Source organism: Phoenix dactylifera, chromosome 17 (genome assembly GCF_051530095.1).
Source record: "Phoenix dactylifera cultivar Ajwa chromosome 17, Ajwa_hap1_PhDact_Kaust_v1.1, whole genome shotgun sequence".
Taxonomy (NCBI): domain Eukaryota; kingdom Viridiplantae; phylum Streptophyta; class Magnoliopsida; order Arecales; family Arecaceae; genus Phoenix; species Phoenix dactylifera.
This window is the reverse complement of record NC_143206.1, coordinates 15,792,412-15,808,071: the sequence shown is the minus strand read 5'-3', so window position 1 is coordinate 15,808,071 and position 15,660 is coordinate 15,792,412. Positions and strand designations below refer to the sequence as shown.

The following is a 15,660-nucleotide window of genomic DNA, read 5'->3' as shown; positions in this document are numbered from 1 at the left end:
CAGGTTGACCATCTAATTGAAACATTTAAAAAAAATGTACTTAACCAATACAGGTTTTAAAATGTACTTTTTTTAACAATTATACACTTTGAGTGCACAAGAAGTATCTAATAATTAAAAACTACATTTATACTGAAATAGAAGAGAATCAAAAATTTTAATTTTCAACGTTTCTCTAGAGTTTCGGTGTGTAGGAATTGTTCCGTGCTTGAGAAAAGTTAGTCCCAACTGAAGTGGGAAGATGGCAAGGAAAGATTTGTGGAGATACCAAACAGACGTACAGAACAGCGAGCGTATGGACGAGAAGGACCACAAGGCGGCATCATTAAAACATAATAAAAGTTAAATAACATAATATTTCCAAACACAAAATATATTGTCCAAATAACTTTGTTTCTCATTGCATGATTGAAGCCAAATGTTGACAGAGACACTTCCATACACTTCCATTGCACAGCTGTTCTAACTCAAACCTGTGGCCTCTTTCTCCTTTCGCAGCCATGAACTTCAGTTCCTCTGACAGCGAGATCAGCATGGCCTCCATCTGAACTGTCCTTCAATGGACAAGGCGCCTCTTCATGGGACTCAACCAGAAAGCCATCAACCGACTTCTCTAACTCTATTATTTGCCATCACTCACCTGATACAACATTGCAATTGTTGTAGCAAAATGATATCACCTATTAAATAATCACCAGACCCCGCCAGAACGTATGTCCAAATAAATATTTACACAATAAATGAACGCAAGAGACATGCAGAAAATTAGGAAACCCTTCTACCCCCCCAAAAATGCATCAACTGTGCAAGAAAAAGAATGGAGTGATGTACTTGTGATCGCATCCACTTTCCCAATGTCGATGATGGAATGGAATGATTGGAGAAAAGGAAAGGATTTGAGCTGTGCCGTGGCGATGACGGACTAGGCCTTTAGAAAAGTATGCCTAGATAAAGAACAATCCATCCAGCCATGGAGAAAATAGCAAAAATGTGAACCCAAAATAGAACAGCAGCTGCTTCCTTTCCGCAGCCTCGTAAATTAGCCACCGCACCTGTAACCAACAGAAATACACAATTTGCTCAACTCTGCCTTTAAATGTTATTTACATTAACAAAATAAGTAGTAAACATGATTTTGAATTTTAATAAGATGGTTTAGTTGCTGGTTAAATGATGGACGAGAAGAAGTTATCAGTTTAACCAGCAAAATAGGAGCAAAAATGTGATGGATGAAGTTATGCAGTCAATGGGTGAAAAAGATACCCCAGCTGGATAATTTTATTTCACGAGGGTGAAATAAAGTTAACCAGGCCAGCAGCCCCTCCACTCTCTATTTTTTCTTCCATTTTTACCATTACTTTTTACCATCTCTCACCTTACCCAACCAAACAATCAATAACTTTATTCACTAGTTAACTGGTTATAGAGTGATTATAAATAGTTAAATCTGTCCACCCCGGTAAGCTATTCCGCATCCAAACATAGAAATGCACATCTTTTCTCCTAATAACCAACGGAACAAAAGGTCTCAAGAACAAATGGAACTATAGAATCTGATGAGCTAGAGCTTTCAACAAAATCAGGCCCCCAGTATTAGTAGCATCTTTTACCCCCATCATTATTAGCTTGATGCACAGGAAAAGATATCACCAATTTTTGCTACGCTACAATTCAAAAGAAGTTTCCAGTCACCAAATAGTAAAGCTTCATGGTAAGGTATAATACCAGATAGCACAGAAGTAGGCATTGAATGCTGCAGTAGAAGAACAAATTTGAACATCTTGTCACCCTTAGGGATGAATCCAAGCTTGTCAGCCATAGTGACAATGCCAAGCCCTGCCAGAGGAACAAAGACCAACCGCCCAACTATGATGGCAACCATTGTTCGAAATCCAAGCTTTTTACTCCCTGCACCTGGACCTGGAAGGCAATGAAAACGAAAATGAAATCTCACATTTACGTTGTGAGATTAAGTGCACAAAGTTTCACATTCAATGGAAGAACCGCCCGCTATGAAAATTTGCCATGTTCAGCATAGTGGACACTGCTGTCCAGAGAGTAGACAAGGTGTAATCTGCCATATTTATCAGTGAGTAGTACAAATTTAGCTCTCGGTAAGTAATTCCTGCAACATTCCTCCTTTTTGGCACTACCACCCATGCAAGTAGGCTTTGTGTGTGCGCGTGCGCACTGGCAACCATTAATCACCAAAGCTTGAATTTTGCCATTATCTCATACTTTGTATTAGGGTAGGCATCTCATATGTTCTGTTATGATGACAGGTCTCATCTGACAATAAAGGATTTTGTCTAAAAATAACAGCATAAACTAAAATTATGCTGCTCGATAAATTCCAGTTGCATATACAAAAATTATCTTAGACTATCATATAGAAATACAATGCTAAAGTTAAGGTTCTTTGAAATAATCAAGAAAATTTTAAGAAAGCCCTTGGTACACGTAATAGGTGCATCAACATAGTGTATTGTAATGGGAAAAAGCAGAGAGAGAAATAAATGCAGATCAGAAAGATGAATTATACAAAAGAAATTCTTGATAATCTGGAAAAGCAGGTATACATTCAAGGGAAAATATTAGGTGAATAAGTCCAGTCAAAGTAATTGCTACTTAATATACACAATGCACATGCACACCCAACCTACATGCCCACACCTGAATGGACATGCACGGGAGCATAACCATGCCCCAATACTTTCCTATCTATACTAAATATGTACTAAAATCAAACACATTCAAGTCTAAGATTTATGTTCTACATAATTTTACATAACTTTCATGCCAAAAGCTTTCACTGTCTTTTATTTTATCCAATCAGTGTCTTTTTCAATTCTATTCACCTAAGACATCTAAACAAGTTCGTATATCTTGATGACTTTGTTTCGCAGTTTACTATTAGTTTTCTAAAACGGCTACTAATTTTTCTTTTGTAAATGTACCTGTTACATACAATTTGTTTGTTTGTTGTGCGTCAAGTTAGATTAGTCTATAGAACAATAAGATAATTTGTCCTTGAATGTAAGCTGTAATTTCTTTCAACGGTCATCAATTCCTATAGACTGATGTTAGACAAAGGCCACATGGATTAGCTCATACCAGGCCTTACAAATAACCTATATTTGTTATCTAGCATTCCCTTCCTCTTGCATGCACTCTACTCAGAGTGGTGCTTCATGTTGGCAAAATTTTGCTTTCACATTTAATCTAGGACAAGTTGTTTGACTGTTAAATATACATACTGATCAGTAGTTGCCTATTTTTGTTCCCCCTCAACTAAAATCCTGACTCTGCCACTGGGTCTAAGGTGTGCATGTAGCACATATTGCAAGAATTATAACAAGAACGAGACTGTAAATGAAAGAAAATAACCTTAAAAGCTCAATGTAGAGCAGGAACAAGATTCAATGTGCTGCAAGCCAAGACCTATGCTGCCTGCACTCTAACCCAAGAGAACCTCACGGCGGGAGAGAAGAGGAGCAAGAATTTGGAACATGTTTGACACCACAAGACATAAAATAGTTACATCAAAGGCCACTTTGGGGACTATAATATGCTTGAACCCACTTCGCTTGACCATCCTATCATGAAAGCAAATTGATTTCCTAAAATCTGATTAACTTTTCTTAGATTCATACGATTTCTCAAAGGAAAAGGCTGGAAGCAGGCCAGGCCGAGCCACGCCACCATGTTTTAGGCCAAACTAGGCCCCATCTGGCTTGAAAACATAGTGGGAAAGAGGAAGGGAGATTACTAACTACGGCTTCACCAACTTGGTCCCCTTTTCTTCCATCATACTCCAGCACCGCCATGGATTCCCATGGGCCCGACGACGATGACGGGTTGATCGATCAGACTCCAGGGAGGTAGTCCAATCTCTAGCAACGCCTAACCGAAGCATCAGCCATGGCTGCTAGAGGGTAAGGGAGTGTAGAGAGGACTCCAACAGTCTTTAAACAGCCTTCCTCATGCTAATGATGATGGCACCATTGTTAGTTTTGTTGACACCAAGACAGAGTACACAGAAAGCAATTTCGGTAAAATCTGAAATAAAGATGAAAATGGAGTGAAAATTAAAAATCATGAAGTTCCTGATCATTTTCAGTATTTAAGAACAATTACTCGTAAGGAAGAGGAGATTGAAAAGAATTTTATCACAAGATTAATGCAGTTTGGAAGAAATGGAGAACTGCAACTAGAATATTATGTGAGCGTGGGATGCCTGCCAAGTTGTTAGAAAATTTTGAAGGATAGCCATACGACCAACTATATTTTACAGCACAAAATGCTGAGTAAAGAAAACAACATGTGCACACAACAAATGGGGCCAAAATGAGAATGTTGAGATGGGTGTGTAGTAATACTAGAAAAGATAGAATAAAAAACTGTCAATTGATGGAAGTAACACCAGTTGAAAGCAAATTGAGAGGACGTCTTAAATGGTTTCGATATGTACACGTAGGCCAAAGAATGCACCAGTATGAAGAAGTGATTTGATACATATAGAAAGAATGAAGAAAGAGATGAACACCAGAAATCACATAAGATAAACTGGTAAGGAATGACTTGATATCTCAACAGCTTTCAGAAGGTATGGCCCTAAACTGTGCGGAGTGCAGGAAAAGAATTTATATAGCCGACCCAAACTGGTCTAGGATTAAGGCTTAGTTGAGCAGAGTTGTATAGTATATATAGATAGTTTACTTTTGTACAAAGTAGTCATATAGAATATAACAAACATCATGGCACATCAAACCTCTAAGCCACATTTTCTCACTCACTCATAATTACGTTGTTAGAATTGCATGCATGCAAGACCAAGCAATGTTCTAGAATGGAGTAATTTATCAGTGACCACGAAATATTATGATGTGCAGCATTATAAATATAAATATCGGGTTGATGCAAGATTCAAAAGTAAGAAAATAATACTAAACAAAGTGTAATAGAAGACTTACCATCAACAAGATTACCACCCAAAGCAAGCAAAATGCAAGGAATCATCGCTTCCCTAACAAAAGGCATGAATTGTAAAGCTCAGTGAATATGAAGAAACTGAGAAATTTCAAGGATCATCAAAAAACCCATGTCGTTCGCTTAACAATAAAAGAAAGTACTTCCAAAAGAAAAGGCAAACCATGCACCAAAATAACTAACAACAACAGCAACAAAAACATTCTTGGTACAGAAAATATGCAGCAAAGCACATCACATTTCAATAACCACTATACGAGCATTCATAGTTGACACGAGCATCTGGGTAAAAGTTTTTCGGATTTTATAGTCTCACTCTCCAAAAATAGAAAACTCAAAAAAAAAAATGCAAGGAGAGCAACTATATGTTCACAAGTTCAAAAGATGATAGTCAAACAAACATAACTATATGTAAAATGGAAGAGTGAATAGGTACTGAAAACACAGTATTCCAATGCAGGATAAACCTTCATCAGAATTTTCTGTGCCCATGATTCCTATGTAATTTCATTTCATATTTCTTCTGTAATTTCATTGCATGCATTGCCTTGGTTATGTGAAAATATACACCAAATTACCTAACAGCATTCCTTATAGATCAACCTACCAATGCATTCCATCAAGCAAATAAGGGGGGAAAAACTTTGATTTCCATAATCACTTCACCAGGTGCTGCCCCGAGCACCCAAATAACTTATCTATGAGCTTGGGCAATTAACAAACATCCCAAGAAGCGACAGGAAGAAAATTTAGTCTTGCTGTAGACCATTCCAGTCCTGAACATGTTTCACAAAAGGTGCTCGCCGTCAATTCCACATGTTTCCAGCACTGTGGCATCACTGAATGACATGTCTTGGAACAGACTAGCATAGCACGTATATACATGCATAAATATATAACAACATCCTCCAAATATTTTCCCCACAAAAACAAGGCATGTACACATATACATATACATATATACATTCAAATATTCCATGTGTATTTGTCATTTGCATGAGACTTGTAGTGCGCAACTTCGCCGCTAATAAGGACAATATAATTAAAGATAAGCCTCTACCCTTTATCATTGAACAATACTTGACAGACTGACAACATCCGACCTTACATTGTTCTCTCTTATTCTTCCAAGACAGGAGAGGACTCGTGAAAAGCCAAGAAACACAACTGCATTTTCAAAACAAACCCTTAATGTTCATCCAAGAAGATCAATTTTATTGTTTGTGAACAATGATACAATGATAATGGCATTTTTCCAAGTGAAAAAAATCATCGTTGTTCATCAAACCAATCAGAATTACTATTCATTATAATGGAGTTCTTCAATGCATTAAGAATGTAAAATAATTTGTAAGCAAGTATATATACTAGCAAAACAGGTCGCATGACTTTATTTTTTTTAAAAAAAAGAAAAATGAAAAATGAAAGGCCCGTGTAGAATAATACCCAAGAATGAGACAGCTGTCAGTGAAGAAGAAGAGCGGAGCATCATCCATGAGGATGAAGTGCTTTAAAAATGGTACCGTACCAATGCTGATTGCCAGTATCTGTTGCAAGCATATGAACAAAAGTTAGTTGCCCTATCAGGACAATTTTTCAATAAACTGAATATTTTAACTTTCTTGAAATTACCAAATCAAACTAAAAAGCTGATGCATTATGATCTAAAGTTAGGCTTATCATTTATAATGGATTGTCATGTATGTGTTAGGAATCTGAGCCAGCTCAAGTAAGCTGGTACACATCAGTCATTCTAAGCAATATACTAGAACCTAATTCCTAACATATCATTCAGATTTCAGACTATTTAAACAGGTACTCGATACCATGGAGGTTTCAAAATGTTAGGTAGGTACTGGACACACCATATATATAAAAATACAAAATGAATATACTTACAGAAGCAATAATTGGGGGCTGAAAAATTTGCTTTAACTTCAATCTTTCAACAAAATACCATAACAGGTTGATTAGCTGCATCAAGAAGAACATCAGAAAACATTTAGCCAAACACAGTTCCAAAAACAATTTCAGAAAAAATGTTTCATATATCCAAATCCCAAACAAAATAATATGACATCCATAAAGTAACCATTAAGGATCTGTCCTTTGCCCCTTAACTACTCTTCAGAATAATTATGATTTTAATGTTTATACATCATATTATAAGCAAAGTTCGGTAACTGCAGAGCCATGTTTATGATTGATCTAGCAGCATTCTAAATAAAAAAAAAACATTTTAATATCACATGGACAATTTTCCCACGGCATACATCTTAAGAAAGTTCACATACAACATTGTGAGGCTGATTCTAATTCCAGTAGGATTATTACTGAAATGACAATTTGCATTGCCCCCAATATAATGCACAACTAAAACCTAGTATTACAAATACATATGGGAGATTCATATCTGCAAAATCTGATATGCACCAGTAACAAAGGAATAAAACAAAGAAGCCCGCTCCACAGCAGGGTTGCAAAACTGACCGTACCACAGTACAATACTTCCCATGATGAGGTGTATCAAGGGGCATACTGAGACTGTACCATACCGCGTACAGAGACAACAATAAATCATGAGTAGATTTGGGGGCATATACTGCAAAATGTACTACACCAGGACAACCAGTACACCCCTGTACTACAGTATTTCAAACATTGCCCTACAATATCATACTACAACACATATATGCCTAATGTGCTGTACTTAAATGCATTCTCTATTTTTTTTATGTTTTTACGTATATCCTGGACAAGAACATGTATAATAGATCTGAGCAACCTCTCTCAGCCTGGTCATTGTTTACTTCAGTAAATTATGCTTTCAAAAAGTTACAGACAACCTAAAACATAAGTTTTGTAAAAACTGAAATCTCTTTGTAATAAAACAAAGAGAAACAAGTATTACAGTGGGAACAGCTTTTAAGTCGATTCTTTCAATATCACCATAGATTCCAAATAATAAAAACAATTCCATGTTTTGGTAAGACAAACAAATCCATTAAAGAGCAAAGCTGGACAACAAACTAAGGCAGGGAGGCAGCCATTTTAAAAAAACTGGGATGTAAACTTCAAAGTGCATCTGAAGTGATATCGTAATTAATATCGCATTACTACGACTGCAAATAAAAATCTATATGCGCATACACACCTATGGCATAAGTTTTGTTACATCAGCATACATTTTAAGTTACATTAATTTTTAATTTAATTAATCCAATTGAATGAAACATTATGATAAGAATGTAACCTAAACCTCCAAAAAATCAACAATTAACATATGAAATTCTCAGTATATGTTGCCATTTCCAAAAATTCATACTTCATAGCCTAAATATTCAATAAAAGCTTATAAATATTGTGTGCAAACACATAACGTGGCAGCTCTGGTTCCAAAATTCATCAGCCAATAAATGACCAGATAACTGGTTGGATCATTGCAGTTAGTCAGCTGAGAAAACAACTAGTTTCGGACAAGAACTGCTAAATCTTCTTGTTTCAGGACAACTGATCTTCTGAAGAAACTCTAGTAAGACAACTGTAAATTACCTATTTTGATCATGAAATCTGAAGATCTATCAAACCATGTAGCATAAATTTCTAAACATTGCACGCAGAAGAAGGAAAATAGAGCAAATGAAGCATCCATTTTGAAATTGTGGCAGCCAAAGTGGTAACAAGTGCACTTGAGTTCGACTAAAATTTATTCATCCATCCTTAATCATTTATCTATGAGCATGACAATAAATTTAATGCTACATTTATTATCTTCATATACATGATGTATTTACTTAATGTACTAAATGCTGGTGGATATATGCTCAGAGGAAACAACTATCAAATTAGTATAACGATATTAAAATTCAATCGTTCATAAAGTACATATGTACATATATATATATCATATAGGTATACATGCATGCATATAATGTATAGGCATGTGTATGTATCTGTACATTCTAGAGAGAATTAAAAGAAAGTTCCAAGACGCTTACTATAAATGAGATCTACCAAATATTCAGTTTGTAGGTTAAAGTATACAGTGCAAAGCAAGGCTTATTAGAAGAAAACTAAACATCATGAACTGAGACAGACCAAAACAATCTTTTAAAGTAAATTCCAGAAAGAGCATTCACCTCTAATTATAGCTAGTAAATTTTGAAAGACCTCTAAGAACCTAATATCTACAGTCAGAATCACAAGTCTATCATGCGTCATTTAATGGGGGGAAAAAAAATTAACCTACAGCATGAAAGTTATTTCAAGACTTCCTATAACAGTGAGATGATCTGAAAGTGTTTCTCAAAAAAAAAAAAACCAATTTTTGGATTATAGCTTATTTACAACAACCAGCACATAAAATGAATAAAAGAAAAAGCTCTGGTTTAATTTTTCTTTTCTGGTAGCCATTCCCACAAGAAATAATGAGAAGTATAGACATAATAGCACAGAAAAGTTTATTTCCTACTTTTCCTCGTTTTGAAGATTCCAGCCCTGTTGTTCCAGGCTCTTCAGAAGTTAGCAAAGACACTTGTTCAGGTGCAGCATTGTTGACAGGGTTCTTAGTTGGAAGCTTCTCCTCTTCAATGCCATCAAAGGTTTCACCAGGTGGTGGTGCAAGCATCTGAAACACATATGTGTACAGAATGATTGCGCCAACCTGCCAAAAATGAATTTATAGGTTTTAACAATTCAAATAACTGTATAACCAAAAAATAAAATGGTAACAACCAAAATGATGGCATTTCCAATTGATAATCGCCTTGTTTTCCTCATGGAAATTTGGTAATGCTTTGAATAGAGACAATCAGACAAACATAAAGGGATGTATCTTATCAGTTTTGACACTTTCTAGTGAACTGGGCACTAAAACAATCACAAAACAGCTTATGTGTTTGCTTTATTCAAGATGGTGCATTGCATGTGCATGACTGATTGAATGTTGACAATAAATATAAAAGCAGTTTCTACAAATGGTTGTTTTTACATTTTATAAACAAATAATAAAAAAATATGGAGTTAATTTGAAATTCCTAATAATTACTCTGAGGTCTGAGACTGTCTCTAATCCTCCATTATCAACATCAAAAATATTAGTATATGAACCATGGAACTTGTAACAAGCATAAGTACCAAAACCTACCCACTGACCAAAAGAGATGTAAGCATTTCCATCTTGGCTACACTTGCTGGAGTCACCAAAAGGGTTGGATTTGTCTCGACACAGAGCTGCAATCAGAACAAGAGGTATATTTCCAATGTTCCCTGTATGCAAGACCACATCAGATATGCAGCTTGTTGTGAGGCATCAGTAGCATGGGATTTCATGTAGTCATTGACAGCGCAACAAGCACTGGCATGAGATTAAAATTTTCAGAAAACTAGCAACTTACTTATAGGCATCAACAGTGCAGAATATAATGATGATATTAAAGCAATACTGGTGCTTACAAGTTCCATTTCCCATTTAAAGAAATAGGCATCAAAACAAGATATGGAGAAAAAGAGATTAATTTGACACATCCATCTCAAAAACCCAGATCAAAACACAGAGCTAGCATAGATGGGAACCATGAACAGAAACTTGACAAGCTTTGACCATCATTCCAAGATCTAAGCGTACAAAAACAAATAAAACCAATTTGAAATACAAGGTTCAAACATATGGTATGCATCCATAACTATATAACCACTGTATCTGCTGTTCCAGCATCAATTGCCCTGGCCCCTCCTTCCATCCACCCTGCTGCATGCCCCCCTCCCTAGCACCAGCGCTCCCCCACCCTATCTCACACCCACCTGTAACAGCAATCCCCCTTTCAGTTTATTTTCTCTTTATCCTCCCTACTAATCTTTTCTTTGTAAAGCCCTCTCGACTATCTTATTTGCATTCTTGCAGTAAATTCCATTAATTATGGAACCATTAATACATAATTGCTTCATTAATTTATACCTAAAATTTCATTATCCATAATAATTCCTCTTATGGATATATGATATTTTGGCAAGTTTCTCATAGTTACAATTAAGTCTTGTTTTATGAACTTAATGCACATTACAGCGCATGTATGCTAGTATGTAATAAACAAGCATCATCGCACTTCCAGAAATAATATATGCAGCCACATGGGTAAGATGACAATAGAATTCTCAGAAAAGGGAATTGTAAAAGGTAGAAAAACTACTAGCACAGAATCTTATAAGGTAACTTACCAATACCAATATGTATAATAGTGAACTTGAAGTATGGGTATGGGGGTCGAACAATCGACGCAACAACTAGACCTACTAGCGACCCTGATATTGTTGCCAAAATGATATTAACAGGGATAAACCACCTGCAAGCACAAAGATATTAGTGTCTATCTTTTCCATCTTCAACTGGAAAGTGAGCAAGGAATTTATAATTAGTATCAAAAAAAAATCAGAAAAAAGTGCAAATTACAATATCATAAAATGTGAATGAATCAATGTGCTATATTATCTAGCATAAATGCGAAAGCCTTGGAGAGTAACTCGCATATGCTGGCTTCCCTTCCTGTGTGATAAGGAAGGTGACGATGAACCATTGTTCTATATTGTCTAATATATAATGGAAAAGCCCTAGAGTCTAGCTCGCACGTGCTGGACTATGAGGCCTTCCTCGCACTTCCCTTATCGCACAAGAAGAGAGTCCAGCACAACCATGAATCCTTCACACCTCAAAATGTTTAACATGAAAATTACTGGGACTGCATGGCCTCCCTTCGAGGGGTATTCCAGCATCAGTTTCTCCAGTCCGCCTGTTTTTCCTTCGCATGGGCTGAATGCACTCCATACTAGTATAAGAGTAACCTTATGTTTTAAACTTTCATGCTCCAAAATGCAAGCCAGGAAGTGATATGAGAACACTTTGAAATGAAATCTAAGCAATGTATGTAGGATCAGGGAGACGAATAAATTTTACATTTTGAAAATAACTCGACACAAGGAAAACCTTTAATTGCTGGCAAAAAGAAAAGGACTCCTGAAAAGTTCCTTGGAAGCATCAGGTACCAGAGGTAAAAATCCAAAAAAAAAAATGTACAAACTAGATATCACCCAAATGGGCCTACAAATATGGCCTATATGAATCATATTCGCCACCAAGACTCCAATCTATAGGGTCTACTGAGCATTATTCACATCGGATCTCATTGCATCATAAGTGGTAAAGCAGTCAATATTCAGCAAGAAGTGAAAATGCTACATAATTGAAAAAATAGAAACATGAAAAGGAAGAGTTTACACTCAATATGTTCAATGATGATTATATGGATATCAGACAAACAACTCCACATGCATATCTAGCTTATTTGCGTCCCAACAACAGGTTGGAAAGAAAGTCTGAAGAGCTCTTACCACTCTACCAATTTTTGCAAAGTGATTGCTCGTCCAAGTTGAGAGAATATCAAGCAAGGAAGAAGAAGAGAAAAAACTAGCTGCAACAAAAAATAGGAACAAGGAATCAATAATTTTTGCACGAATTCTGTGAAAAATGCAAAAGGATATAAGCTAACAAGCAACTAACACGGTGCCCTTTAATTTTTTCCCTTGCTCAGAAAGCAACACACGTGTTCAGAAGTTAAAAGTTACCTATAATAGTTTCTTTTCCCAGTTTCTATTATAAATGAAAAGCTACTTTGGACAATTCATCCCCTTTATTCATCTTTCATACCCTTTCTACAATTCAATAAAGATTGAACATTATACAGTCAAAGTGTTGACGACAGAATCGATAATATTGTTGGATTGATTTGAGAAGACGATGGTAAAAACATGAGTTTATAGTTTTTGAAAATAATGAAAGTAAAGGTTCTTTCATTTTTTTCTAAAAATAACTAAAATTAATTTTAAAATAGAAAATAAAAACAGTAATACCAAACATATTTTTGCTCAGTTTCTGAAAAAAAATTTAAAAAGAAATGAACGTGATGCCAAACATGCACTTAGCAAACAAAAGGCATATGAATATGAAGCTTTTAGCCTTTTACAAGCAAAAGCTAGGGGTATAAACTTTGTGATGTGATGCTGTATAAACTTTAACTCACCCCATTAAGAAGCTTCCGGCCATTTGCAGGAAGAATGTTGACATACTTGGAGGCCATTAGAAATCCCATAAAACACATGGTGAAGACCTTTGCAATTGGTAGAACAGCAAATTTCATCGATGCAAAGATCGATTCCCCTCTGCCACTCTGGGCGTCCATGATAAATTCCAACATAGACCGCTCCATTGTTATTTCCCTGCCAGATCCCTAAATCAAGATTATAAATCCTCTGCAGACAAACTACACCAACTTTGTTTATTAAGGCCTATCACCCGCAAAATTAATCCCAAGGGTTGAAGGGAGGGAAGAAAACAACGGAAGAATGTTCCCTCCTCCAAAATTCGAGCTTCCAGAGAAACCGATTATTGTTGGATATAATGAGTCCGAGATCCTGCAGCAGACCACAAGAGGAAGAAGCGGAAATTAGATTCTTCTTTTTTCTCAGAAAATAAAGAAAGTTATCAAAATTAAGAGGATCCATCTAAGTAAAATCATATAAATTCATAAAAGAACTCCCTCTACTCTTGAAGAGGAATAAAATTGCATAACAAATAGACACCCGAAATGCAAATTTACTTTGAAAATAAAATTAGGTCAAAACCCAGTAATCTACCAGTTGACGAACTCTAGAGAAGAATGAAGAATTTTTCTCTCTCAATAAAGAAGACAAAAGACTTGAACACTACAAAATTAAATTGGAAAATAACCTTTTGCTCTACCAAAAATATTCACATGCGACCAAGATCTCTCTTTTTCTTCCGCTTTCTCTAAACGCGAAACAATCAAATCTCCCAACTACGTCGACAAATTTAGATTTAGCAGCAAAAGTTCATAAAACGCTTGAGGACAAAAGAAAGACACTAGATTTCACGATCTCTTCCAAGAAAAAAAAGATAAATAAAACGCTAGCTCTCTCCAACTTACGGTATCTATTTCGAAGCAGAGTTAAAACCAGAGCTTTGATTCCCCTCTTTAGATCCGATACCTCCAAGAAGACTCGAACCTGCACCTCTCTCTCTTCACTCCGAAACCCTAGAAAATTGAGGAACGTCCGCAAAGTCTGGGAACCGCGAGATAAACTCTCTCCCCCTCTCACACGCGCACACCTTCTAGTCTTCCAGCGAAATCCAAAAAGGCCGACGGTTGAACTCTTTGGAACACCGCAGCCAGTGGGACTTTGCGAGGAAAATAAGCCCCGGACTTCCCCAGAATTCCGGTTTCGCCCTTCACACGAACCGACCGGGCGCGACCGTAGCGATCACGGTACGTTCCGTGATGGGCAACTTCTAACTGCCACGCGGGCTGTGCTGCACGGTAGGACTTTAAGATTCGTTGCGACGTATGATTCCGGTGAGAACCTTGGACCGTACAATGAATCCAGGCTCAAGTACTTGGACTTATTTATGAGCTCTCGAAGCCTCAAGTCACAGAATTATGAGCTCTGGACTTATTTATGGGTCTCTACGGTGTTGAAGAAGGAATTTTAGAGCGACTGACTTCTTTCTTGGATGTAAATCCTAGGGCTGAGGGTGGGGAGTAATATAATACAAATTTTGTTGAATTTATTTTTATAAATACTTTTAAGGAGGACTCTTGTGTGTTACTTGATATAATTTTTGGATTTGGAATGAATGCCTTGGGTCTTGACAATTTCATGACTTTTATACTATATAATTTTTGTGTGACTATATATTTATTCATTATAATTAGAGAAATTATCTCATTTTCTTAGTATTACCTCCTGGCCATTAGAATTCATGAGATGTAGGAATTTAAAACTCTAAACCTATTATTTTTTTTTTCTTTTTTTTTTTGCTGAAGGGATGTATCATGTAGAGTTGGTTCGAATACATCCAAAAAGTTCAAAAGATAACAAGTCCCAGAGCATACCGAGTAATTTCCTCTCCCCCAGCTAAAGGGTCTCCCTAAAATAGTTAGCCACAAAGGAGGCTACCCAATCTGCTATCTCGTTGGCCTCACGATACACATGCTTTACTTGAAAGGCTATCCCCCACTCACCATCGCCCGTATATTCCTGAGCAGCGGGTGGTTGTCGCTCATTCCACCCACACTCTGCTAGATCCAGCCAATAACTGTCGTTGAGTCGCCCTTCAGCACTATAGCACATGCTTGCAATAAGTATCGTACATAATTCAAGCCGGACCAAGCTGCCCTCAACTCCGCCTCTAGGGTCGAGATGTAAAAGATCCAGCATCCGCAATCATCCTGGAATCCAGACCTCTGATGATAAAGCTCGCCTATTCTCTTTCCAAAGGGATTTGTGTTATAGCATTACTAAATTAGCAAGCATAGAAAAATGAGGCGCGGAGCTTGGCCCAAACTATTCTTAGTTTAGGTATTTCTCTTAAATGGATGATAATTAACTTAAAGTTAATGTCTTTAATAATCTTACATATGTATTTTCTTTATGTAGACCGTAATTGAAGGTCAATTGTTCTTTTTTATCTGGCAATAGCTTATTATGATTGCCCTCCTACATGAAAGACTATATAATGGAACAAGCAATGGTTCGATAACTTAGAAAAATCTCTCAAAAAAGTGTATCTTCTTGAATAAATGTCACAACTTGCACTACCAA

At 36.4% G+C, this 15,660-nt stretch overlaps 1 protein-coding gene across 3 annotated transcripts; it reads right to left on the bottom strand.

The window, feature by feature from the left end:
• Positions 1-376: 376 nt before the first annotated feature.
• Positions 377-14,223, bottom strand: LOC103709705 (protein PIN-LIKES 6-like). 3 transcript variants are annotated; one of them, XR_016398817.1, is made up of 13 exons: positions 13,986-14,220; positions 13,334-13,452; positions 13,062-13,257; positions 12,373-12,452; positions 11,206-11,330; positions 10,136-10,257; positions 9,461-9,652; positions 6,889-6,963; positions 6,436-6,536; positions 4,974-5,026; positions 1,726-1,920; positions 832-1,052; positions 377-640 (listed from the first exon to the last, which is right to left on the bottom strand). XR_016398817.1 is itself a non-coding variant. In XM_089928017.1 (12 exons), the coding sequence occupies exons 3-12, from the start codon at positions 13,245-13,247 to the stop codon at positions 931-933; spliced, it is 1,251 nt and encodes a 416-aa protein (XP_089784143.1). In that variant the 5' UTR covers positions 13,248-13,257; positions 13,334-13,452; positions 13,986-14,220; the 3' UTR covers positions 377-930. The 3 variants fall into 3 exon arrangements, 1 of the variants encoding a protein (XP_089784143.1); XR_016398816.1 differs by having other exon boundaries at positions 13,062-13,452; positions 13,986-14,223; XM_089928017.1 differs by having other exon boundaries at positions 377-1,052.
• Between the last annotated feature and the right edge of the window lie 1,437 nt (positions 14,224-15,660).